General features: G+C 38.1%; 1 protein-coding gene across 1 annotated transcript in view; it reads right to left on the bottom strand.

The window, feature by feature from the left end:
• The window catches only part of LOC130555537 (partitioning defective 3 homolog B-like), a 122,830-nt gene that overhangs the window by 32,183 nt on the left and 63,561 nt on the right, over positions 1-27,086 (bottom strand). The window contains exon 5 of the mRNA XM_057335830.1: positions 7,649-7,728. Coding sequence (XP_057191813.1) covers positions 7,649-7,728 — 80 coding nt within the window. The remainder of the gene's footprint in view (positions 1-7,648; positions 7,729-27,086) is intronic.

Raw genomic sequence — 27,086 nt, forward strand, 5'->3', positions numbered from 1 at the left:
AGGTTCTCTCTTTATGAAACTTAGTTAGCTGCTACTGTTTAATAAGTAAAATAGATCAGGTGTTTTTTGTTGTTGAGTGAACTGACCCTTTAAGTAAGTTCAGTTGACTCAAATCTGGCTGCTATTTACTCTCCACGAACACGGTGGCTGGAGTTTGTTAACTGGGTTATGACAAAAACAGAAACGGCTCCTTTGTTCAGGTTTCCTCTCCTTCTGTCAAACGCAAACACGTCTCTCCTCCAGCTGTACATAAGCTTTCTTCAATGAAAAGTGCAAGTTTAATTACACCCAATGGGCTAAAAGAGAGAAAGAGAGAGAGGGAGAGAGAGAAAGAGAGAGAGGCAGAGAGAGAGAGAGACTGATGTTAATTGGGGGTTTGTGAATAAGAGGCTGTTGGATTAGACGCAGAGCCATTTTAATTTGAGATCATGTATCCTTTTTGAGTGTCATTTTAAATCAGTATGAGAGAGCGGAGTGTGTGTGTGTGTGTGCGTGCGTGCGTGCGTGCGTGTTTTAGAGTTCACACTGCAGACAGTAGAGTTACAGACAACCAGAGACGAATCAGACAGAGGACGGGTCATGATATCACAAGGTGCAGCACAAGGGCTCTGTCTAACAACTGCATACACGCACTCATTTTTATTCGGACGTATGCTAGAATGCCAAAACAGATGCAGTGAGCCACAAACTCGCAGATGCACAGCTTTGAGGTATGACGTATATATTGTAGCATATACTTTTTTATCAGAATTGATGCCCGTTTTATTATAAATGATCTGAAGGGGACAGTTCACTCAAAAATGTAATTTCGATCTTCATTCACTCGTCCTCATGTCATTCCAAACCTGTATGACTTTCTCTATTCTGCAGCACACCAAAGAAGACATTTTGAAGAACGTTAGTAACCAAACAACACTGGCCCCCATTGACTTTCATTGTATGGACACAAAACCACAGAGACATTCTTCAAAATATCTTCTTTTGTGTGTCACAAAACAAAGAGTAACATACAGTTTTGAATGCCATGAGGATGAATAAATGATGTCTGAATCTTTATTTTTGAGTGAACTATCACGTATTACCTTTGGGACAATGGATTCACTATATTATAAAATATTTCCAGGAAATCAACTACTGTATGCTACAGTATATATAAATGACTCATACATGATATAAAGTCCCCTACACTGACCTCTGTGTATTTTGTGCTCATGTAACCATTGTCATGCCTTGTACAGAGATCCAAGGAAACCGGAGCTGAGGTCAGAATGTCACCTGTGGTCCATAACTACCATTGCAGTGACATCACACATTACATTTCACGGCTGAGATTAACCTGAAACTAATACAGCTATAATTCCCCATCTTCGTGTAACGCAGTGAAAGAAGAGTCGAGATGTGAAGGGTTCGACACTGCCGGTCATGCACCGTAACCGACATTCCAGACCAGGCCGAGACAGCTGAACCTCCACCACAAATCCTGCTGGATACAGGTGGGGAGAGATGGTGTATTACAATATGAAAGGAATTCGATGGAGCTGTGATCCATGCACACTTTTCAAACCTGTTTGACTTTCGGGAGAAGATATTTTGAAGAATGTTGGTAACTGAACAACGGCGGTACCCGTTCACTTCTATCGTATAGACACAAAACCAAGTACCGCCATTGTTCGGTTACCAACATTCTTCAAAATATCTTCTTTTGTGTTCTGCAGAAGAACAAAGTCATACAGGTTTGAAATGACATGCGGATGAGTAAATGATGAGTGTTTGCGTGAACTATCCCTTTTAAATAAACATTGTTTTTGGTTTTATTTGTAGTCAAACCACAGTAACCATGTTTTAACCATTTGTAGTACTATGCTGATGCCTCAATCTGCCAAAAAATAAAAAGCGTGGTCATTTCAAACCTGTATGGCTTTCTGTTTTCTGCAGAACACAAAAGAAGATCTTTTAAATAACATCAGTAACCAAACAACCCTGAGCCCTATTGACTTCCACTGGATGGGAGCAAAACCACAGAGACATTTCTCAAAATATCTTCATTTTGTCTTTCACAGAAGAAACGGAAGAATCCTTTAACGGTTCACTCTATGTATGCTACAAGTACGCAATAAATAAATGTGACAAAAATTTCGATAAAGACATTTAGAAACAATATACGTACACATTATGATCTAAAATTCATGAACAAAAATCCAGTTTCATTTAATGACTGATCATTAAACTCTTACAGTCACAGAAATATAACATAGAAACCTATTAGCACACACCTATTCCTTAGAGTTAGCCAGCTCATTAATTACAGTCCTGGCCAGTGAGCACACTGGACTTCTTTCACGTCACGAGGGGTTTACACATCAACAAGAGAACTCTCTAATCCCGGAGGAGAGAAACGTGCTGTCAGCTGACCCTCCTGAAGGCCCAAAGCTGGCCAATGGGACTTCAGGGTGAGGTCCCCGGGTTCATGTCGGACCACTAACATAACAACCAGCACAGGTAAAAACAAACCCCAATGCATAATTGGTTCTTAAGGGGCATAAACATTGAGAAGGCATAAAAATAGACAGGAGCACAGAGGACAAATATACCTCACTGGAATCTCAGTCTCTCATGACTAATACCTGCAAGCGCAAGTGATGGTTTCCAAGGTTTCAAATCTTATCCGTTATCTCCGTCCCCTGGAGTTCTGAATTAATAATAAAAAGTACGATTTTCTAAGTTTAGATCAAAAATGAAGCTGGATGGTTTGTGATCCACATTAAACAGAAATGGAAAAATATTTATTTGGAAAATTTTGACCTACAAATGGATGAGGTACATTTTGAAGTAGTAAGTCTCAGACAGCACGCCACAGTCCATTTCCTGCTATATTGAAAACAGCAAGAGCTGGCTAAAATCACCATCTGCAAGCGGCACCAAACCACAGAGTTTTGTCTGAAACATTTAAAAGCAAGTAGACTAACTTTGATGTCATCCACTACATTGAATTCTAGTGGCTTTTATAACAGGATTTGAGTGAAGGTTATTCAGCTGTGTTTAAATTGTGCTCTATCCAGATGGTTTCGTATTAGCCTTGGCTGTCTTACTAAACCACATGAAAGAGCGTTAAACAACAGGATGGGATACGGCCTCTCGAAAGCCCCAAGTGCAGAGATGTCTTACTAAGCAAAAAGTCCCCACTCCTTTCCAGTGCTTTCTCTCATTTCTGACCTCGACTTCATCTTTCACCGTCACAACTCTTGGTTTCAGACCAAATGCCTGCAGTTTCTTCAATGACCGTATGATGATCTGATGTTCTCATCTGGCCTTTATGAATTTCCGCTTTACTTTAATCATTCATAAAAAAAATCACACATTAATATTCATTACTCTGAATATAAGTATGGACAACTATAATGATGACTATATTAGCGTCAACATGAGACGATATTGATCATGTTTATTCTAATGGTGAGTGTACAGCAAAAGTGAAGCATAGCGTTCAGCCATCTAGATTACTCGTGGGATCATTTGCCTTTTAAGTAACTTGCGCAAATAAAAAACATCCCGTGACTGGGAATGTCTTCGCACATCCGGACGCGTCAAGCCGTAGGTGTCAATAAGCTCTTGGCACGAATTCCCCGCTCAGGCTTTTTAGACTTGCACGGAGGACGCGATTAATGTGGATATCGTGCGTTTGTGGCAATCGTGTCGTCCAATTCACGTCATTTGCATCACCTGGTGCAAATTCACATCTTTGTGCATCTTTGCATTGACTTTGCATGGAATCTACGCATGCAAATAATCAAATTTATTTTGTTATAGTTGTGGGGTGGAAAGCACTTTAGTCTTAGGGTCCGTTCACACCGAAACAATAATTATAATAACAATAATTATATAAACAATACCAGTAACTATATTACTGCCACATTATTACAGACAATAACGTTATTTACGTTATGACAGAGAGCTGTAGTTATTTGTTTTAAATGTGCAAGTGCTTTGTATTCAATAGAATTTGATTGGCTGTCAATGTTTATCAATGACCAGCTGCAATAAAATGCTCTAAAAGCTATCTCAGCCTTATCGTGCCTTTAAATAATTGTAGTGTGGACTCCTCTATTCTAAAAAGATAGTACAATTTGTATAACTTTAGAGTTAGTTATCATCCTTGGTGTGAATGGGCTTTTAGAATTCTTAATTTTAACTCAACAAAACAAACAAAACTATTTTCAAGTTTTACGATTTTTAAAATATTATAGACCATTTCATCGGACGCGCACTAGTGTCTAATAATATAACTATTTATATTTTATTTAATTTATGTTAATATTAATTTATATGACTATTTTATTGTACAGTATAATAATTGAATTAAATAAATGATTTACTAAATTTGGTTGTAGGTTAATTTTATTAAATAAACAATTTGTTGAATGGGTCCTGTAGTTCGGCCGCATTTAAACAAAACATATGGTACATTGACATCTAGCGGTTGAGCTTGGTATTGCAGTCTAAATTCAAAATATTGGAGAGACAAGTTTAGCCAAGTAACGATTCTTCTCGGTTTCTTTTACTTGTTATCAGAAATAATCTACAGGCACTCTATTATTTGTGAATGTGTACCAGAAGTTAAGGGCAGTCCACGAACACGCGTATCTTTGAAACCGTCTACAGTTAAAGTCATCATTCTTGGTGCAAATGAGCACTCATGATTAGAACTTTTTTTTTGCTGTATAACTTTTCAGACAGACTGCAGTGCCATCATATAAATATATTCCTGCGGTATGGTCTATACACAAAAAAATAAACTGCATAAAATTCAAATCTATGGTCTAGCGCTATACATATCGATATCACTCAGACAGCCTCTTCCTGTATCTTAGCCATAATAAGCTGTGCAAGCATGTGCAGGACTTAATGCCATGAGTCAAAAGTCTGCTCTATTCTCCTCCCCACATCAAAACAAGTGCAAACAGAGCAAAACAGTAAATGCAGCAGCCCACCATCTGTCCCAAATACATCTTCCATATTCCACCGCACAACCTATTATCTGTGTCTGTGTGTGTGTGTGTGTGTGTGTGTGTGTGTGTGTGTGTGTGTGTGTGTGTGTGTGTGTGTGTGTGTATGCGCACAAGTCTATGAGGGTTTGTGTGTGTTGGAAAGAGAGGCAGAAAAAAAACACCATCTCTGGTGTGCCACAGGTGCTATAAGCCCTGAAGAAAAATAAAGCTTCTTAACTACAATGAAAACACAGGAGTCGCCAGCCAGCTGCTAAATGACACACAGGAGATGAAGGAAGACATGAAGGAAGCAAGAGGGAAGAGGGAAGGGAAACAGGGGTGACCGCAGGTGTCAGGATGCCTAGGAAAAATGGAAAGCCTGCCAAAAAAAGGCCCTGATGTGTAATGAATATCTAAGGAAGGATTGAGAAAACAACAAAGGGAAGACGACAAAGGTCTCGAAGACTAAGACCCGGGCCAAAGATCAGGAGTCAGGTTTCACAGCGAGGAAGACTGTCCGTTTGGGAATGTTTGTGGAGCGTTCCGGAACACTGACGGAGTCGTGCGAATGAAAGCACAATATGCTCTTGAGGATTCTCTTGTCGTGCGGAAGAGAGGGAGATTCCTTAACCCCCATCAGGGAGGGCAGGCAACAGGGGTGTGTAAGATGTTCGGGGTCTCTGACTCTGGAGAAAAAAGATAACCTCATCCATCTTAGTACTGAAGGTGTTCCTGACAGGACGTGTTTGACTGAAGACGGGTGTCGTGCTACAAAGGCCCATGATACGAGGGTCTCCGGCACGTCTGAGGGTGTGCAGACAAAAGGAACATTTCTCTCCTTCATCAGACACATAAATTATCTTGAACCCACTTCATGCCACCTGATACTGCAGGAATGCCTCCGCTCTGTTCTTCGCTTATAACAACCGTGAAGAACAAAGCTTATAAATCATATATATGACCTGGAATCACTCAGACAAGTGAAACAGAGACAAAACACTAATGAATTATCAACGTGCTGTCTCCCACTTGTACATTTCCTGCCATTTCTAGGTAAACTGGATTGGCATGCCTGTTAACATCACATTTTTTTTGCAATAATCCAATGTATGGTATTATACTCCTTACGTATTTGTGCGTGTGTTTTTCATGCAAGGCTGCTTTGAAACAATGCAACTTTGCAAAAAACTATATTTATATAAAAAACTTTTTTCCTTGACAAATATAATTTTCAAAAATAATTTTGGGTCAAGATACATTGCATTGATTTATTTATCTAAAAAATATATAATAATCATAATTATTATTAGTAGTATTGTTATGCTATTATTGTTGTTATTATTGTTATGGCTGTTATATTATTATGTTTTTATTGTTATTGCTGTTATTATTATTATTATTATCAGTTATAAGTAAAAAAATATTCTTTATTGTTTTTATTTTAAATACTGTGAAAAGGACCAAAAATGCACAGAAAGAAATGAACAGAAATTAATTTAAATAGTTTTTGTTATGTACAGTACAATTCCACAGTAGCAAAAAAGAATGGACAGAAAATGCAAAACTATACACATCTCTATGCGTTATTTAACATTTTAATGAATTTATTTTAATTTAATTAAAATTGAATACTGGGAAAGGATTAAGGGGAAGGTTTTTTTAAGTGTACATTAAAGTAAACCTCTGGTAAGACACAGAGAGTAAAAAAAGGAAACAGCAGGGAGTACAGCAACAAAATGGAAATACAAAAAAATACAATCCAGAGCGAGAGAGAAGAGAAAAAGAAAAAGGTGAAGTGTATTAAAGCAGTCCACGGTGCTCCAATAAAAGGCTCTGAATGAGCAGAGTGGTAATCATAAAAAACTCCATCTATTCTGAGCCAGTCCATTAAGCAAGGCGGGGGGAGTGCGAGACAGTCCATTAAGCAGACCGAGAGGGGGGAGAGCCAGCACGTAAGAGAGAAACAAATGGCTGTACTTCAACTCGATAAAGCTCTATAAATGCATTCAACACACTGTAGAGCTGCAGCTCGGTTCATATTCCATTTCATCTGAACATTGTGACTATTCTAGATGGCCATTTTATTGAGGGAGAAGAAAAATGAGCAAATGAATGAAAATGCAACAAAGGTCGGTTATGAAAGAAAACAAAATAGTGGATCGACGTCTCGGTGCTGGTTTTAATTCGGAAGGCTTAATAGAAAGAACCTTCAGCTACAAAAAATACTTCTCACAAAAAAATCTGCAATGAAATTAGAACTCTTTGGTTAAAGTGTGTTTTCTACTAAACACAAATTTGACGTCGCATGTGATATTTATATACATATATATTTTCATAGCCAAGACATTCTCATGTACTAGTTCAAGGTTCAGGTTTGTCTGAGCACCCCAATCAGTCCGGCACAGACCAATGATGTGAATTTGGGGCGGGATCTGTTTGTCAGACCAATGGAGGACCCGTTTAAAAATAATTTTAATAATCTTTCAATTGCATTTGGTTGCTATGGAGACAAAAATTACACACTTGTATTGATATAATATTGATGAATGTAATGAAGGTGATTGAAATTAACAATTATTCAATCCCCACGAAATGACATGAAGAGTAGAAATGGATCTAAGAAGAGCATTTCTGAAGATCTTAGACCTAAAGACTAAGTTTACCATGGTTCTGCTGTTCAGATCCTCCATCTGAGGGGGTGCCAGGGCAGAATCACTGCTGCTCCGTACCAACAAAGGAGTACCTGAAACACACACACACACACTGATCAGGGGGGGTAGTACAAAAGCAGCAACACAAACTACACAGTAAACCCCTGCATCTGCTTTCCCATCACCATTTAGGAATTACAACCTTAATGATAATAGTTACATATTACAAAATGTAACATCAAAATTGAATCTTAATTGATATATCAAGATTCAACAGCACATTCTTTAGAAAAAATCATCATCATCTATCACCTAAATCTGCTTTTCTGTCCCTGAAACGGCGAGATAATATTAACCAATATCAAAGCTTAATATCCATGATCCAATCAAGAGCCAATAGATGAAATCTGTTCCCACTAGGTCCGAATAATTTATTGCATATTCACAATATATCTGCAGTGATTTAGCTGGTGATATAAAATAAAGCAACACTGCGATGAACACGGTTCCCCCGACTCCTCCAGGGGGGAAATCAATATATAACATTCAAATTCTGTTTCTTCCAGAAATGCTTCACATTACGTAGGTTAAATTACAAATGTCTTGAATAATTGACCTAGCGCGTTGCGTGACTGGACATGTGCGTCGTGTTGTATTGTTATGAGATCCGTTTCTCCGTTTCTGGTTTGAACCCAGAGTTAAACACAGTTTACATCTCACTTATTCACACTTCACTGGAGCACAGGCCCGTCAAGCACCTTGCGCGAGAGAGGAGGGCAGAAATCTGACAGCGTTTCAAGAGGCTTTAAGGGAATATTTTGTTCTTTTCCTGCAAGCAAACAGCGGCTGTCTCCGTGTCAGAGGCTTTGACACAACGCTTTGTACATATTCCAGTCAGCTGCTTCCCTCAAGCACGCCGCGTTCGGCTTTTTCAGACTTGTTGGCTTCCATCAATAGTTTAAAACGCCTTTAACTGCGCATGTGGGCCAAAGCTGTCAGCGCTCAAGAATACAGATCGGTCCGAGATGAATCTGTATATACAGTATGTACAAAGTACATGTATGCCTACATTTATATACAGTATGAATATATATAAATGAATATATGTACAGTACAAGTCATTCTTTATTCAGATTTATTCCACCTTATAGAATAATAGTATTTTCACTATGGAGTAGGACAATTGTAACTTTGGGAATGATGTTGTGACTAAAAGCATATAAAATAAATCGAAACTGTTTTATTTAAGCATATTCAAAGTAGCCCAACTTTGACTAGAATTTGCAAAATGGTTCTCTAGGGATTTTATCATCCAGTTTCTTAAACTCCCAGTGAAATTAAAATTCACTATTCCTTTTTTTTCATGAAATATTGCAGCGTTTATTGTAAATAGCTTATTAATGTGGGTCATTCTCTTTTTAAAATTCGTGTGCCCTCATAATCTTCAGTTAAAATCTCAAAAATGCACCTCTAGGGACTATCCATCTTCCATCCGCTATCCATCCGTTAACTCCTCCCCTTCAACTGTCAGTCTGCTACCAGTTCCATTTCAAAATGCAACGGTTGTTTTTATACATCCAATTAAATCTCAGTGAAAAACCGCAAGCCACGCCCACTATTTTTCTCCTTCGAAATTCAATTTTACCCGGAAATGCGTCAAAATACGGAAGTAAAAACGATTGCAATGATATGGTGGCACGATTATACTTTTGTCTACAAAAGTAATGTCAGAGATTTAACCATGCGACTTGTGATTAAACGATTTTTAAGATAATTAAAAACATTTCAGTTAAGCGTTTCCAAACTTTTGTATGGTACTGTATTTAGAAAAAGATATAATGGGTAATAATGGAAACCACTCCTTCAACGTAAAAAAAATGAACTTGATTTTCAAGTCAAGTCAGTCTATGGGTAACGAAACTCAAATCCCAAATAATTTGAATATCATCGACACCTGTCAATGATGTCCGTGTATATGCATTATACATCCAGCCATTTAAAATACATTTTTACCGGGGGCGCTAGCTGTGCGGCGAATGACATAGACAAACTTTTTGAGTCTCCTCAAGCTGCCTCCTGTTTTTGTTTAATATACCCGTCAATATGTCAGTTTACCCTACGTGCGAGTACACTATTCGTTGTTTAATGGTTGGCGAATGCAGCAGTGTGGTAAAGGTTTTTATTTTTGTGCATTGAAATAATGACTTCCAAAAAGCTCTCGAAGGCCACGCAGCAGAGCAAAGATGTCTCAGAGCAAAGAGATTACTCTTTTTTTTCTCCTGGGCACAAAACATACTAGAATAGATTTTTTTCTTATTGACTCTAATCTTATTCCAAATGTGATACAGACTAAGTACAATAATATTATCATATCTGATCATAGCCCATATACCATGGTGTTACAGCTCTCGTTATCTCAATCTAAGTACTTTTGGCGTTTGAACCCTGGTTATTGCATTGCATACATACGTTTCTCTTCACATAAAGCAATTTTTAGAATTCAATGAAAAGGGGTTGTATCAGATTCGATTCTCTGGGAGACGCTAAAGGTAGTATTGGGAGGTAATATAATTGCCTATGAATCGAGTAGAAAGAAGGAAAAACGTAGACGTCTCGCCGAAATTTAAGCCATACTTCCAGCTATGGAGCAGCCATATACTGTAGGCTATCCAAATCTCAGTCTGATCTTAATGCCGCACTAAAACTGAAATATGAATACAATAATATTTCAAGCGAGCAGGTCAGAAATACACTTCTTAAAATAATAAGAAGTAAACAGTATGAGATAGGTGACAAGCCTGAAAGATTACTCTCCAGGCAGCTAAGAAGTACGCAGGCCAACAGAGCGATTTTTCAGATTAAATCAGCCTCTGGTGCACTGGTAACCAACCCAAAGGAAATTAACGCTTGTTTTCAGGAATTTCATAAAAATATTTTTACTTCAAAATGTAATGGGCATGAAATCAGATATTACTGATTTCCTTGATACGATTGACAGTCCAAAGTGAGGCTGCCAGAGAGGAGCTTGATCAAGAGTTCACTATAGATGAAATTTTGAAGGCTATCAAGTCTTTTCCAAATTGTTAGGTTTCAGGTCCTGTATTGAATTTGATAAAAAACTTATGCAGACATAATAGCCCCGTTACTGCTAAGAATGGTAAATCATTCCTTCAAGAATAAATTGTTGATCTGATTCGCTTTAGGAGGCAAACGTTTGTTTGTTATTGAAAAAAGATGGGGATGGCACGGATCCCTCCAATTATAGACTGTTAAGTTTGCTCAATTGTGATCAGAAGATTGTTGCCAAAGTGTTGGCCACCCGTTTAAGTAAACACATGCATTCATTAATTCATTGGTTTCATTTTGGGTAGATTCTCCTTATCAAATGTTAGAGGTCTGTTAAATGTTATGTACAATGCAGACTTTCAGCAGTCTAGGGCAGTCATTATATCGCTGCATGCCGAGAAGGCCTTTGATCAGATTGAATGGCGATATTTACATTCAGTGCTAGACAAGTTAGGTAAAACGTTTTGTGCCTACGCTTCACAGAAAACCAAAAATTGCAATACTTACCAATTTGGACAAATCAGAATATGTCCCTCTTTACCGGAGGACAAAAGGGAGGGCAGGGGTGCTGTCTTAGTCCCCTATACGCCCTTTTCACATGACGTCACGCATCTTCCGTTCTGCCGCGAAGCAGTGTATCGTTACTTCCGCTAGCACTCCAGTTCATAAGGTGGCGGTAATGCACCTATAAGCTGGTTTGCCAACCGCCAGTAAAACTCAAGAAGAAGAAGTTACTTCCGCTAGCGCCTCAGAATGGAGTTTTCCAAGTCCGTTGCACATCTGCCACAAATACGGCTAGATGTTGTACAACGTTGTGACAAGCAGAGCGGGACGAGAGAGATGCGAGACCGGTGCAACGCGTAGCTCCCTCACGGCCTACGTCCCTCTCTGCTTGTTACAAACATCTTGCAGGCAAATTTTCGCTAACGACAAGATCAAAGCTAGAGAAAGGATACAAATTCTTCGTTGAACAGTACCTGTTTGATTATGAAGGTAAGTGTTTTGTTTTCTTTTTGTGTTAGTTAAGGTGCTAGGATAAGTACTTGAATACGTGTTCTGTCAGTTTTTTTTCCACTGTTGTAAAATTCCAGCGCGACGGCAAATGGAAGTTGTTCTTCTTCTTCTTGTTTGTTGCAAGACGGATGTTATGATACCAGTGTTGGGTAAGTTACTCTGAAAAAGTAATTGATTACTAGTTACTAATTACATATTCAATAGTGTAATTAGATTACTGTACAAATTACTCTCTCCAAAAAGTATTTAGTTACTTATTACTAATTACTTTCTATATCCTACATCAACCTTGATTAGTTAAGTGATTCAAGGATAGGCACGAAAGAGCTCTTTTAATTCATTCAAATAAATAATATGAAACTACATAAAGTACACTTATTAACTGACCAAAGTATTACAAATGTGAGAATTATACATTAAAGCAGGGATTTTAAAGTTAGACTTTGAATTTTGATGTCAATTCCACTATTACACACATACACTCACTTAAAGGATTATTAGGAACACCTGTTCAATTTCTCATTAATGCAATTATCTAATCAACCAATCACATGGCAGTTGCTTCAATGCATTTAGGGGTGTGGTCCTGGTCAAGACAATCTCCTGAACTCCAAACTGAATGTCAGAATGGGAAAGAAAGGTGATTTAAGCAATTTTGAGCGTGGCATGGTTGTTGGTGCCAGACGGGCCGGTCTGAGTATTTCACAATCTGCTCAGTTACTGGGATTTTCACGCACAACCATTTCTAGGGTTTACAAAGAATGGTGTGAAAAGGGAAAAACATCCAGTATGCGGCAGTCCTGTGGGCGAAAATGCCTTGTTGATGCTAGAGGTCAGAGGAGAATGGGCCGACTGATTCAAGCTGATAGAAGAGCAACTTTGACTGAAATAACCACTCGTTACAACCGAGGTATGCAGCAAAGCATTTGTGAAGCCACAACACGCACAACCTTGAGGCAGATGGGCTACAACAGCAGAAGACCCCACCGGGTACCACTCATCTCCACTACAAATAGGAAAAAGAGGCTACAATTTGCACGAGCTCACCAAAATTGGACAGTTGAAGACTGGAAAAATGTTGCCTGGTCTGATGAGTCTCGATTTCTGTTGAGACATTCAAATGGTAGAGTCAGAATTTGGCGTAAACAGAATGAGAACATGGATCCATCATGCCTTGTTACCACTGTGCAGGCTGGTGGTGGTGGTGTAATGGTGTGGGGGATGTTTTCTTGGCACACTTTAGGCCCCTTAGTGCCAATTGGGCATCGTTTAAATGCCACGGCCTACCTGAGCATTGTTTCTGACCATGTCCATCCCTTTATGACCACCATGTACCCATCCTCTAATGGCTACTTCCAGCAGGATAATGCACCATGTCACAAAGCTCGAATCATTTCAAATTGGTTTCTTGAACATGACAATGAGTTCACTGTACTAGAATGGCCCCCACAGTCACCAGATCTCAACCCGATAGAACATCTTTGGGATGTGGTGGAACGGGAGCTTCGTGCCCTGGATGTGCATCCCACAAATCTCCATCAACTGCAAGATGCTATCCTATCAATATGGGCCAACATTTCTAAAGAATGCTTTCAGCACCTTGTTGAATCAATGCCACGTAGAATTAAGGCAGTTCTGAAGGCGAAAGGGGGTCAAACACCGTATTAGTATGGTGTTCCTAATAATCCTTTAGGTGAGTGTATATTACACAAAGTATTTAGTTTAATTACATCAAAAGTAACTGTAATTAAATTACCGAAAAAAATAAGAGTAATCCCTTACTTTACTTTTTCAAGGGAAAAGTAATTAAATTACAGTAACTAATTACTTAGTAACTAGTTACACCCAACACTGAATGATACACTGCTTTGCGAAAAGGCGGAAGCTAAATGACGTCATTGTGAAAAGGGCCTATTATTTAATCTGGTCTTAGAGCCATTGGCTATAAGCATCCGGCACCTGCGATTAGAGGCATCACAGTTGGATGTGTAGAGATGAGACTCTCTTTATATGCGGATGATTTGCTTTTATTTTTAAAATATGCTGTTGACTCTTTACCCCCATTAATGGATTTGATCAATCTTTTTGGCTCTTTCTCTGGGTATTCAATTAACTGGAACAAAAGCATCTTTATCTCACTTGGCAATAATTTCCTAATCATTTTTTTGAGTCCCTCTCCTTTAAAATTGTGCGCAGTCACTTTACTTATCTAGGACTGGTTATTCCTGTAGATCCAAAAGACATATTTAAACTTAATTTTATGGCTGCAATAAAGAGCCTTAAATCTAACATTGACAAATGGAGGTTCTTGCCATTATCACTAAGTGGCCGAACTAATGCTATCGAAATGGTGGCCCATCCTAGGTTTTTATATTTGTTTCAGAATTTACCTATTTACCTTACAAAATCTTTCTTTAAAATTCAGGATTCTATTATTTTTTCCTTCATTTGGGGATTTAAGGTACATCGTATCTCTAAGGCTCATTTAGAAAAACCTAAAGAGTTGGGTGGTTTGGCCATGCCAGTTTTTCAACACTATTTTTGGGCAGCAAATGTAAGAGCTCTGATGTGATGGAACTATGGCTCACCTTGTTTTGATCTGAGCGCGGTAGACATTTCTAGCTGGATTCGCATTCTCTAAAAAAGAGCTCTCTCCCTGCTTTACTATTATCCAATTTGAATGTTCCTTTAATAAAGAACATTACTAAAAATGCATAATGGTGCATAGCTCTTTTAGGATACTGAAAAAAAAAGAACAAATCTCTTGGTATTATGCAACCATCCCTTTATTCTCCCATCTGTGAGAATCATCATTTTATACCTGCTTTAAATGACAGAACCTTTCAAACATGGAACAATAAAGGTCTTTCTAGATTCAATAATTTGTACACAGATGGTCATTTCTCATTTTTTGAGCAGCTTTTTAGAAGATTCCATCTTTCTCATACTCACTTTTTTCTCTACTTGCAGATTCGACATTATGTTCAACAGGCTTTCTCTGATTATACGATATAATGATCTGATCTAGGCATATGGTTTCACAATTTGTCTCCCTGTTCTCTGTGCAGTGAAACACATCTTCTGATCACATTAGGGTTGCTTGGGAAAAGGAAGCTGGTATTAACCTTCCTGTTGATTTTTGGTCAGAAATCTTGGAGAGAATACACAGCTGTTCTATCAATGCAAGACTCCAATTAATTCCATTTAAAATTGTACACAGGCTCCATTATTCCAAAACCAAACTCAACAAGATTTATCCAACTGAGTCTCCTATTGGTGATCGATGTCAGGGTGCAGAGGGAACATTTTCTCATTCTTTGTTCAAAACTTGTGTGACTGATACGATATTTTGCTTTGGTATGCAGAAGCATATGATCAGACTATTTCTCCAGAAATGGAATTGGCCATCTTTGGCTATTCTGAATCTGTTTTCTCCTTGCCTTACTATTTACAGTTGGCATTAATGCTGGGCATGGTGGCGGCCAAGAGAATTATATTAAGGGGTTGGAAAGCAACGGTTCCTCCGTGTTTCAGAAATGGCTTTCTTTGATGGTCCCTGTTTGAAATCTTGAAAAAATACGGCTCAAGGAAGAGAAGTCTCCTAATTTTTGTAAGGTCTGGGGTCACTTCCACTCAACATTTGCACGACAACAGAACTTAAGGATTGTAACCGATCTGTTTTATTGTGTTTGTGTTCTGATTTTTGTCCCTCTCTGTGTGTGATTTGAATTTCATCTAGGCATGTTATATTGTAATATTTGTAATCTCGACTGGCTTTGTTGTTGTTAGAAAATTAATAAAAACAATATTGCTAAAAAATACATTTTTACATGATTTCCAGTACATGATTTTTACATGAAATCGTGGCAGATTTTGAGTCATTTGACATTACAAGGGTTGGCTTAATGGTTCCATAAACAACCTTTAACATCCAAAGGATCACCGCATGATGCACGTGTGATCCAATGGCTTCTTACGTGTGATGCTAAGGGTGTTTCACATGGGAATCTACATGGGAGTCACACAAAAAAAGTTTCAAAAACACACGTTTTATGCGTCTTTCCTGAGTAATTTCAATATAGAAGTCTAGGATCACATGAATAAACAACAAAAAATGAACAAATCTAAATGCAAATCTGAGCTGCAAACCGCGATGTGAGTGGTTGCCAGGTAATAAAGTTAATCACACCTATTATTAACAGGCGATGTCGTTTAAGGTGCTTTGGTCTGCAGCACAAATACTGTAACACAAGTTATGTCTATATAAAACGGAGGGTAAAAGGTTAGTTCAAATCGCTCCGTGATAAATGCACTTTTTTTAGGAAGAACCAGAAATAAAAAACATTTTCTTCTACAAAAGGGGGCAAGAAACATATTCCTCTATTATCTCTAGGCCTTTCGAACCTAAAGCTTAAAGCTCCCAGCTGTTCCCTCACTTTCCACTTCGTATGGAAGTATAGGCTAAATGTCCCCCAGTGTTACCCCTCGGCCTTGCTTTCCCCATGAGGGACAATGGGACAATAAGGAGATACAGTCCTGTCTCTGGCCCCCTCCAGACCCCCAGCTGTTCATAGACAGCCAATGTGAAGCTCCTCTTCATTCACTCAATTAGATTTAACAAGCGGCCCAACAGTGGAGCATGCCTTTATAATGCAGCACAAGGACCCTAATATAACAGCTCGTGGCTGTGAATACAAATAAACAAGTTAAACGTGAACAGAAAGAGAGGACATTGTGTTAAGCACAACATGATTCATGTAATGCTGAATACAGATGCACCCATATAAAAACACCATCATTTTTTATATAACTGATAATTAATGTAATAGCTGGTATTGAAGTAATAACTCTGTTCTGCACGTTAAAAAGTGTTTTATACAAAATGTTCAAACTAACAATTTTGAGTTATTCCTTTTAGTTATATTTCTTGTAAATGCTACAGGCTATTCGAGCAAGGTAAGAAGAGATTTACAAAGAATGTCTGCAGTAACAAATTCAGCATCCAATACATTTATTTATTACGTTTTCTGATATATACAATCAATAAATGACTAAATAATATATTTGTCTCGACATTAAATATATTGACTTATTTTCTGTTAATAAAATCATTTGAAGACGTTCAAGTCAGTACAGGATAAGAAGGACAAATCACAATGTGGAGGGGGTCCTTTGAATAGTAATTATGGCAATGGGGGTCCTTTGAGATACAAAGGTTAAGAACCACAGTAATATAAATAAAAAAATATTTTTTAATAGCCTTAGCTATTTGTCATTCACAAGCAATGTTAACCCCATGACTATGCCAAATGTAGCACTACCTAAAGTGCATTTCTTCCATTATTCCCATAATTGTTCAGGCACTTCTTGTTCTGCTATTATATTGTGTATTTTATCACTGCTGGAACACCGTATTGACAGCAACCATCCATTTCATAATGTTCAACAAAAAAGACCAATACACGTTTAGGGCTTTTGTAAAGTGTACAATTTGATTTTATGAAATGTTCTCTATTATTAAGCTTACTGATCATTTCAATGCTGCCATTAGCAGAAATTAATCACTGCTACGTTGCGCAATAACTAGTAACTTTTCGAATCAACTTCAAAGTATTATTAATTGTCTATAAATCACTCAATGGTCTAGGACCTAAATACATTTCAGATATGCTTATTGAATATAAACCAAACAGACTTCTCAGATCATTAGGATCGAGTCAGTTAGAGATAACAAGGGTTCACTCCAAACAAGGCGAGTCAGCGTTTAGCCATTACGCCACCCGTAGCTGGAATCTGCTTCCAGAAGACATCAGACGTTCACCAACAGTAGCCACTTTTAAATCCAGATTAAAAACACACTTGTTTAGCTGTGCATTCACAACCTGAGCACTGTGCTGGTTTACATCAACTGCACTTCTATTTCTATTTGTTTTTTCTTTTGTTCTTATTCTTTTTATATATACATTTTTAATCAATTTTATTGCTGTTTTATTGCATTAAGTTGTATTTATGATCTTAAATCATTTGCATTTTAAGGATACGTCTTCTTTCTCTTTGTCAATCATTTTATGTAAAGCACTTTGAATTGCCCTTGTGTATGAAATGTGCTAAAGAAATAAACTTGCCTTGCCTTGCCAATACAATCTTTGTTCTTATGTGTCTTTTTGTATTGTCAGATTATTTTTCTTCTCTTTTAACGAGAGTAAAGTTCTCCATCAAGCAGGTATTCAATTCAGATGGCAGTCACCCAAAGAAAGTGTGAAAAGAAGCTGAACTACAGCTGTAGAGTGTTTTGTTAGCCTTATGAAACAGTCATCCTGAGTTTTACTCTTTATAAGTGTGCAAAAAGCAGAGAGAGAGAGAGAGAGAGAGAGACTAAGAGAGACTACTGCTTACAAAGACTCTCTCCTCTCTCAAATCAAATGCTCCTCAGAGGTTTTCTACTGTAACGTGGTCAACCAAGAATCATCATCTTTGCAGTTTCATGGTATTTTCCCTCGTTCACTCCACTTGTCTATGAGTAAATGGCATACAGAGTTTATCGCATCCAAACTTCTTTTAGAATATATTTAGATGCATTCAAATATATCTGCATCTCAGATTGAGCTGCACAATGAACCATTTTTGAACCAAAACTGCTATTTGAAATCAATATTTCATAATTTTCTGTTTCCTTTTCTTCTTCTGTCACTACAACCTGCATTAAAGGTCCAGTGTATGAAATGTTGCGTCATCTAGTGGTGAGGTTGCGAATTGCAACCAACGGCTTACTCCACTCCAGTCCAGTCCACCCCTCCCACTCCATTTCGAAGCACTACGGTGGCTAACACAGGGCTAAGATGTCGTCACGTCTTCGCTTTTTTGCTGAAGGAGAAGCAATTACGAAACGCGTTCTGTAGAGCGGTTTGTCCGTTTAGGGCTACTGTAGAAACAACATGGCGAATTCCATGCAAGGGGACCCGCGGTGTGTGTAGATAGAAATAACTCATTCTAACGTAATAAAAACATAACACTTCATTATGTAAGGCCTTTATACAAGTATATTATATTGCATTTCTGTCAATAGATCCTCCAAAATAAACACATTGGACCTTTAATATATACATTTACTGTAAAGAGGCTTTGCAATAATGGAAAATTACTAAAAAGCACCACATAAATAGATTTTAACTGAACTGATTTTGCATTGTTTCTTTTTGTTGTTAGTTGTAATTATATTTGATTATATAATTGTATAACCACAAGAAACCAGTAGCTCTTAAAAAAAATCAGAAAAAGATCAGAAAAATCACAATTATTTTTCTCCAAACTATGGAGCTTTAAACCGATATCAAAAAGGTCTCCATTAAAACGTGTCTACTGTTCAACAGCCCTCCGTAAGCCATCTGGAGAACTTGGCTTCTCAATGTTTCAGATCTGAAAGCAGTTCGAGTTAAGTGCCGTTCCATGAATCATATTAAACAGTGGCGCACACCTCCATTAACCATCAGAATTAAGCAGCTACGTCCCACGATGACAAGGAACACGTGTGAACACCTGAAGCACAATTACAAAGACTGGCCTTCCTTCCCATAACTCCTCAGCATCCATCACTCTCAGTCATGAGCGATTAGCCTTACATGATGGCTTCAATGTATGTGCGTTAGACTCCAGCGTTGACTGATCTGGAAGCCCGAGCTTATATCTCAGTCTTACTTTGCTTCAGATGGCGATGCCCCTATTCCCGCTGGTCGGATGAGAGCCGGAGGCCATTAAAGGAGGGAGTAACGGATGGTGTGTCGGCCAGGAGATGAGTGTAGATTTACACTCGGGGATCGGGCAGATGGAGACGCGTAACCAGGGACGAGGGAGACGTTCTGCTCGGTGGTCTAAAACTGCAGACCTGTGGGTCTTTACTCATCGCTGTATCTTTATCAATCTGACACTTTAAGATGAGCCATCTCTGTCCTTCTCTTCATGTGTACCAACACAAGAGAACTACAAGCAATAAAGCATATCATTACCAGATTACAGCCCATATTCTAAGATTTCTTTATGTTTGCCTGTGTGCATGTCATCAACTCAAATTTGTTGTTTTAGAAATTATGGAAATACTTTAGATGCAGATGTTTCTACATTTTGTCATAATGATTAGCAATTGAACTCAATTTATGTCCAAAACCATAATGTATCTAAAATGTTACCAAAGACTGCATAATCTGGCAATGTCAGTTGACTTCATGACAAATTTACGATTAAAATCTGAATATTCCTGTGAATGAGGACATAGTAAAACAGCAAACAGACTGTTGAAGACAAAGTAAAATGCTAAAGCGACACTAGAAAAGAGATCTGACCTTTGGATTTCAAACCCCTTGGGTCTAACCAAACCCAAAGAAAATATATAGACATATGTCAAAAATATTGTAGGGTCAAGTATTGATCCTGATTAAAAGAACACCCTGGATGCACTTAAATCTGGAGCTATTGATGAAAAAAATCAATGTTCCTTTCAATCTCATCGTTCAAAATGTGTTTTAGCAGTCGATGGAGTGAACAGAGAGAGCTGCGTTACAAACACGCAGTAAAGAAGAAAGTTTCCTTTGTGTTTTAAATAAAAGGTCTGGTTAAAGTAAAAAGACCTCTTTTTGTCTAGAGACACATTCAGCAGAGTTTAAACAAGCTGGTTCTTCTTTTAGCACGTGCACCTTACAGAAAAAGATGAAATAGAGGCATTTAACTTGAGTTACACTGACACTATTGCTGGCACTTGCATCAGCATCACTTCACTAAGCTCTCATACTCAGTATCACTGAAATCACTTCATTTGATGATAGGGATACAATCACAGTGCCAATCAAATCACTCTTTAACAAAAAAGCCCAATTACACCAGTTCATTCTGATTTAATCATTTAAATACTTTAATGAAATCTTTTATTACATTTTGGTGCATTTCATTCTTTATGGCACTTAAGGGCTACGTTGGGAATAGAAAACTTCTGGAGCAGTACTGAATACTGTGCAGTACACATTGTATATTGTATATAATAATGTACAAAAATGAGTTATGCAGCAAGGATTTTTATGATCTCATCACTTTGCAACTAAGGCAGTGAAACCATTTTATTGGAAATAAACGAAAGATGTTTTTTAAAATGAAAAAAAAGTTTTAGGTTCTGTCAGAAAAAGACATCACCCTTTAGAAATTCACACTGAAAATGAAAGATCAAATCAAATATATTGCATTGTGGGTAGGGCTGGGCGGAATGACGGAATACGCCATTACCGTGGAATAAAATGTCAACCGCAAGAGATTTTTGTATTCCGTGTTCGCGGAATGTAAATAAGTAGGTGTGGTTAACTCGGCGCTCTGCAAGTTGGGAGATATGATGAAAGAGCATGTGAATTAATGCACCCATAACACATTAACAAATCAAATATTCTTTTGACCTTCTTACAGTCTGTAGTTAAGCGATTCGCCCCAGTCCGGCGCTTTCTCTCTCAACCGCAGTGCTCGTGCAGGGGTGCAATGATCTGCGCATGCATATAAAAAAGTTCATTCTCACCTATTTCAGAAGTCAGATTTTTTTGTAAAGCTGTTAATAGTTTTAATAAAGTTCAACTTTAGGCGAGCCGAGGTGAAACTTGCATTGAAATGCGCGATGAGTGCTTTGACATGACGCACCGCTTACCCCCGTTTTGGGAGACGTATGTGGAGTCACCAGAGACTGGCGATGCAAAGACAAGCGCGGGAATAAACAAACCTAAAGACAGAGACAACACACTAAAAATGCGCATCTAATAGAGAGTTAAGAGCGATGAAGACCTACAGTACAGTACAGACGCCATGAACACCAGATTATAACAGCAATCATATACTGTACTCTCATTGTTTGTGCATATATTCATACTTCATTGTACTACATGTTGTCTATCGTCCTACTGTATACATGTGATATAGCCAGAAGATAAATATGTAAGGGATAATGTACAGGCAGCTGCAGAAATAATCGAAGCGGAGGGTCTTGTATCACACTGAAGGGGATTTTTTCGCGATAACAGCCGGCTGCTTGTACATTATCCCGCTTATTACACGGCTACTTGGCACACGAGAAAAAACTGGACATGAAATGTGAATTTGAAATACTTTATTAGCTCATTTTTACCGAATACAGACCTTCCGTGAGGAAAAGCCGTTTACTTTCGGTTTTAAGGTAAGAAACGATGTTCAAATGTCACGAACAGGCAATTTGGTTGAATCATTTGTAAATATAATGTCATATGTTATTAAAATGCATATTTATATTTAATTTGTCAAAATACCTTTCAAAATGATTTGCTGCATCCGGGTTACCGTGTGTTGTTAGTTTTGAGAGGTTGTTATCTGGGAATAAGGAACCTGCAAATGTCGCGACTGGCCAATCAGAATCGAGCATTTCAACGAGCCGTGTAATAAAATAAATCTCATTATCAGAACTTCACTTGATATCTTATGTCAATTTTCTAAACTTGCCTACATTATAACTATGGTGAGCATTCAAATGAACTGTAATAAATTAATTCTCAAAAAAGAATGAGATATAAGATATTTTATATATATTAAGATATATTATAATGGGAGATTGTTACCGTGAAACATATCGTTTCCATGAAATAAAATGACTCATTCCGTGAAATAGATTTTTGCTCATTCCGCCCACCCCTAATTGTGGGTTACAATAATCCACTCAATGTGATGTGTATTTTTGCAAATATAATATGACATTGTGCTATTCTGAAGGTTTTGTGCTCATTAGCCGACTTCACTTCTGATTCTTAGATAAAATCTCCAGAGTCCTTTCTGAAAACACTGAGCATATCTCTGTAATACAAAGGGTTCATGAGTACAACAACTTTAATATGGGTATTTCATTTTCAGCTTCTGCCTCTTTAGTCAGAAAGCAACTTTTATGCATTCTTGGCAGACCGTGTGTTCACAAAAATGACTAAAAGGTCAATGAAACAAAGAAGTCAATGTGCTCTTAACTCAGACGAGATCCTGTATTTACAACTTTTTTAAAGCTTCACCCCCATGTAATTTAAAACCTGTATATGACTTTCTTCTTCAGAACACAAAAGAAGATATTTTGAGAAATGTCTCTGTGGTTTTGTGTCTATATAATGGAAGTCAATAGGGTTCGATGCTGTTTGGACAACAACGTTATTCAAAATATCTTTGTTTGTGTTCTGCAGAAGAAAGAAAGTCATAAAGGTTTGGAATGACATGAGGGTGAATAAATGATGACAGAATCTTAATATTTGCTTGAACTATCCCTTTAAACGCTATGTGGCTAGTCTAGAAGACCTCTTGCCTATAATGCTACATTCAATTATCTTCTAAGTACATGTCTATTTTGTTATTTGGTTTGAAGACAATGTTTTGTGTGCACTTTAAGTGTAGCTGACAACAGGTTTAAGAGAACAAGATTTCTGCACATTATCATACAGCACCAGGAACTACGGGAGTTTACAGTTATGTCACGAAACAATTCATAAACATGTCAGACGTGATAAAAGTGCACAGGTTTGTCTCTGTTCGAGATAACCCCTCTGCCAGGGTTCGTCACGCAGACCGAACGATGATCTTAACCACAAGGCCTCAGGTGACACTTGCCAGATGCCCAGCAGTGGAAAAAAGAGCACTGAGGTAAAGCATCTACTTCCTCTCTCCTTCACCGAACTAGTCTTAAATCACAATCGCTCTCTCCCGCTGTCCTATTTCTGTCCATAGCATGCAGGCTCTTTTCCTTCTCCTCCATTGCTGGCTCTCCCTTGGCCCATCTCACGCCTGACAGCATGACAAATGCTGCTTTTGACACTCGGCTGCCACTCGGCCTGGTTTGGATTAGGCGGGAGATCGCTGCTGAGATGTTTACACTGCCCATCAGTGTCGGCACTTAAGCAAGGTCAGGATGGAAGAGAAAGACCTGCAGCTGATCGGAAAAGGAACATCAGAGGTAATTTACAACACCAGCTCCTAAGGGACACGTTACCCACAATCCAAGACCAACAAAGAGACCCTGAGGTTAGAGACAGAGTCAGTGAGGAAAAACCTGGAGAAGCTCAAAAGGATTGAGCCTACGGTCTCAAAACTTGAAATATTAAGAACAACAACAAGAGTGCGGACAAATGAAGCATACTCAACTCCAGTACTCAAGGGGGCGCTAGAGCTTCTTTTAAATTGATTTTATTAAAATTTTAAAAGAAAAATAACTGAAAGGAAAAATTCTGTCATTATTCACTCACCCTCTTGTCATTTCAAATCTGTTTGACTTTCATTTTTCTGCAGAATACAAAAGATGTTTTGAAGAACGTAGGTAACCAAACAACTTTGGTCCCCATTGACTTCCATTGTATGATCACAAAACCACTGAGACATTTCTCAACATATCTTCTTTTGTGTTCTGAACGACATGAGGATGAATCAATGATGACTGAATTATATTTTTGGGGTGAACTATCCCTTTGAACATCTCAGTCACATGCTTGTACTGTAGTAAATGATAATACAAATACATCCAATGTTGCTTTGTTTGATTCCAAACCATCACTCACCTCACATTTTTACTTGCACAATTGAAGTGATATACAAAATATCTTCGCAGACTGGTTAAATTGAACCAGTTCAGAAGGACGATTCATAAACAGTCCAACTTTCTTTCCATCTGGCCAGTTTTGCACATAAGCTGTGGACTTCGCTTGCAATTATTCAACAGCCCAACAATGTCACCTCCTCTCAAAATGAAAAACATTTCCAATTTTCACATCTCAACTACTTCCCGCTGAAAAATGCTGAGCAATTTTAACGTTTCTCAAACTTAACGTTAAAAGTGAGAAGCGTGAGTGATGAGAACTGTCTACCGACTGCTCCAGTGTGACAAACTAATTAAAGTCTTTCACTTAAAGTCTCTGGGCTTTAACTCAAGCATATGGCTGCCAAATAACCAATGTGTTGAATGTTTAACTGTGAACGTATCCACACACACACACAAACGTTCTTGAAAAAAAGAGCTTACATCTCGTTACTGATAAAACAGATATGAAGCAAATGCAGCAATGTCTGCAGTAATACAACCGAATCACTTTGATACAGAAGATATGCCATTAAAGCAATAAATAAAAGGCTGCAGTATAGGAGGGTGGAGTAGACACATGTTAGCAGCTGTATTTAATGCCTTGTAGAAATTGAGTTACACATAACAGCCGATGATGTCATCATTTACACATCCTCATGTCAAACCTTTGATATTTCCTTTTATATCTCGAGCACAAAAAAAGCGGTTTTATACAATGAACGCCAACAGTGATCATTGGCTGCAAAATGTGCAACATGTCAAGGTTTTAGGTTCAGTTTTTATTTTAATTCATTTATCCGTCTATTTGTCTGTTTTAGAGACCTTTGGAGTGTTTGAGTCATGCAAAAACAATGGTTGATAAAAGATGATGTCTTTGGTTAAACTATAAAAAATTCTTAAATATATAACACTTTTTTATATTTAACTGGCATTTATTTTGTGTTCAAATTTTCCAAAAGTATTGCAAAAATGTATATAAAAATAGTAACAAGCAAATAAGGGCTGTCAGAATGTTTTCACTAAATGCATAGGCTATCGTGGCCAAAATAATTGACTATATAATAACAATATTATCACAAAATCTACTAAATATTTTTCTTTTAACACATGAACAATACTATCGGTCGAATTCATCTTGTTTATTTTGCACTTTTTTCTTTTATAGGCCATTGAATCACACTCAAAATACAAGTGTAGTGACAGGGTTTGTAACCATTGCAGCTCTTAAAGGGGCAGTATGTGATCTTTAGGAGGATCTATTGACGGAAATGGAATAGCATATACATATCTATATGTGTTCAAAAGTGTATAAAGACCTTACATAATGAAGCGTTTTTATGTAAATGTTTTTATTATCTTAGAATGAGCTATTTCTATCTACACACACCGCGGGTCCCCATGCATGGAATTCACCATGTTGTTTCTACAGTAGCCCTAAACGGACAAACTGAGAGCATAAGAATCGTACGATATATCGCCCAGCCCTACACTACAATAATGAGAACGTGGAAAAAGCCTTGACGGGTCAGTATTCATGATCGCTGAATAAGCAGTCAACTACTACCACAATGGAAAAAACAGGAGAAGTTTCTAACACATCAATATTTTGACCAGAACACAGAGCTGCAGGGTGACTGGCGAACAGTTCTGCCAAACGGCACTGATCAACACATTTAAGCACACTATACGACATCTACACACAAGTACAGTCGATGGGGAATCGCTCCTCAAGATTGTGAGTGTAGCTTCTCACTGACAGACTCCAGATGACACTGCTGGTCTCAGAAGACCTCTGGGCCTTTTTATCAAGGCAGACGGCGCTAGCGCAAACATATGTGTGTGTTAAACTCTCGCAGTGCCAAAACAACATCCCTTCAAATCAAATTAAAGTGATCTACGAGTTCACATAAATACTGACTGAACATGTAAACAGTCACTTCTGCTCCCAGAAATCCCACCAATTCCCCTCCAACCTCAAAGTCTGGTGAAACATCTCCCTGTAGGACCGAAACGTATCTTACAGTACATCCAAATATGCAAAAGTAGATGACGCAAAGTCCCACAAAACAAACATCGACAGGGATTTTCTTCATATTTACAAGCAAAGAGTTGATGGTGTGCTCCACAGTGCCCCCTGTGGCAATACTGAGAACGCAACCTGTATTTGTAATGAACTGCGTTCTGACAAACTTGGTAAATAAGCTTGCGTTACAGCCTTTGCATTCGTGCATAGAGGTTTTCTCAGGCCTTAAAGCAAAACTACATCACATTCACACAGGCTTCTGCCTTGCCGGGTCTCACAGACGGTGAGCAATCCATTCAAAACGCTGAAATTGATTTTTTTTGCCTTGCTGCTTTGTGAATTAATTGGAGTAATAAAACAAACCTATAGAGCATAAAATAGTATTAGAGTGCTGCTCTGGTAGCAGGGATTTCACAGGTCATCATATAACTCAATGAAAGGTGGCTGATTGGATTGTGAAGACGTGTATTCTTCCTGTTCATGGATGGCTGATCGCTCAGCATTCATTTGGACTGGAGGAATAATCCACTTAGAGAGGCGGGTCGGGCCGCACGCTGGGAAGTACCGGGGTGTGCGTCTTTATGTGCATATTGATTTAGAAGTTGGCTTCATAATGACAGATCTCTGCAGGGTTGAGTTGCAACAAAATTGCAGTTTTAGGGGGCGTTCCCACGTTCCATCTGCACTATTAATTGTCGTCTTGGTGCACACATGCAAAATGAAATGAAATCATCAGCCTGTCATTGTGTGTC

The sequence above is a fragment of the Triplophysa rosa genome, linkage group LG6 (genome assembly GCF_024868665.1).
Source record: "Triplophysa rosa linkage group LG6, Trosa_1v2, whole genome shotgun sequence".
NCBI classification, from domain to species: Eukaryota; Metazoa; Chordata; class Actinopteri; order Cypriniformes; family Nemacheilidae; genus Triplophysa; species Triplophysa rosa.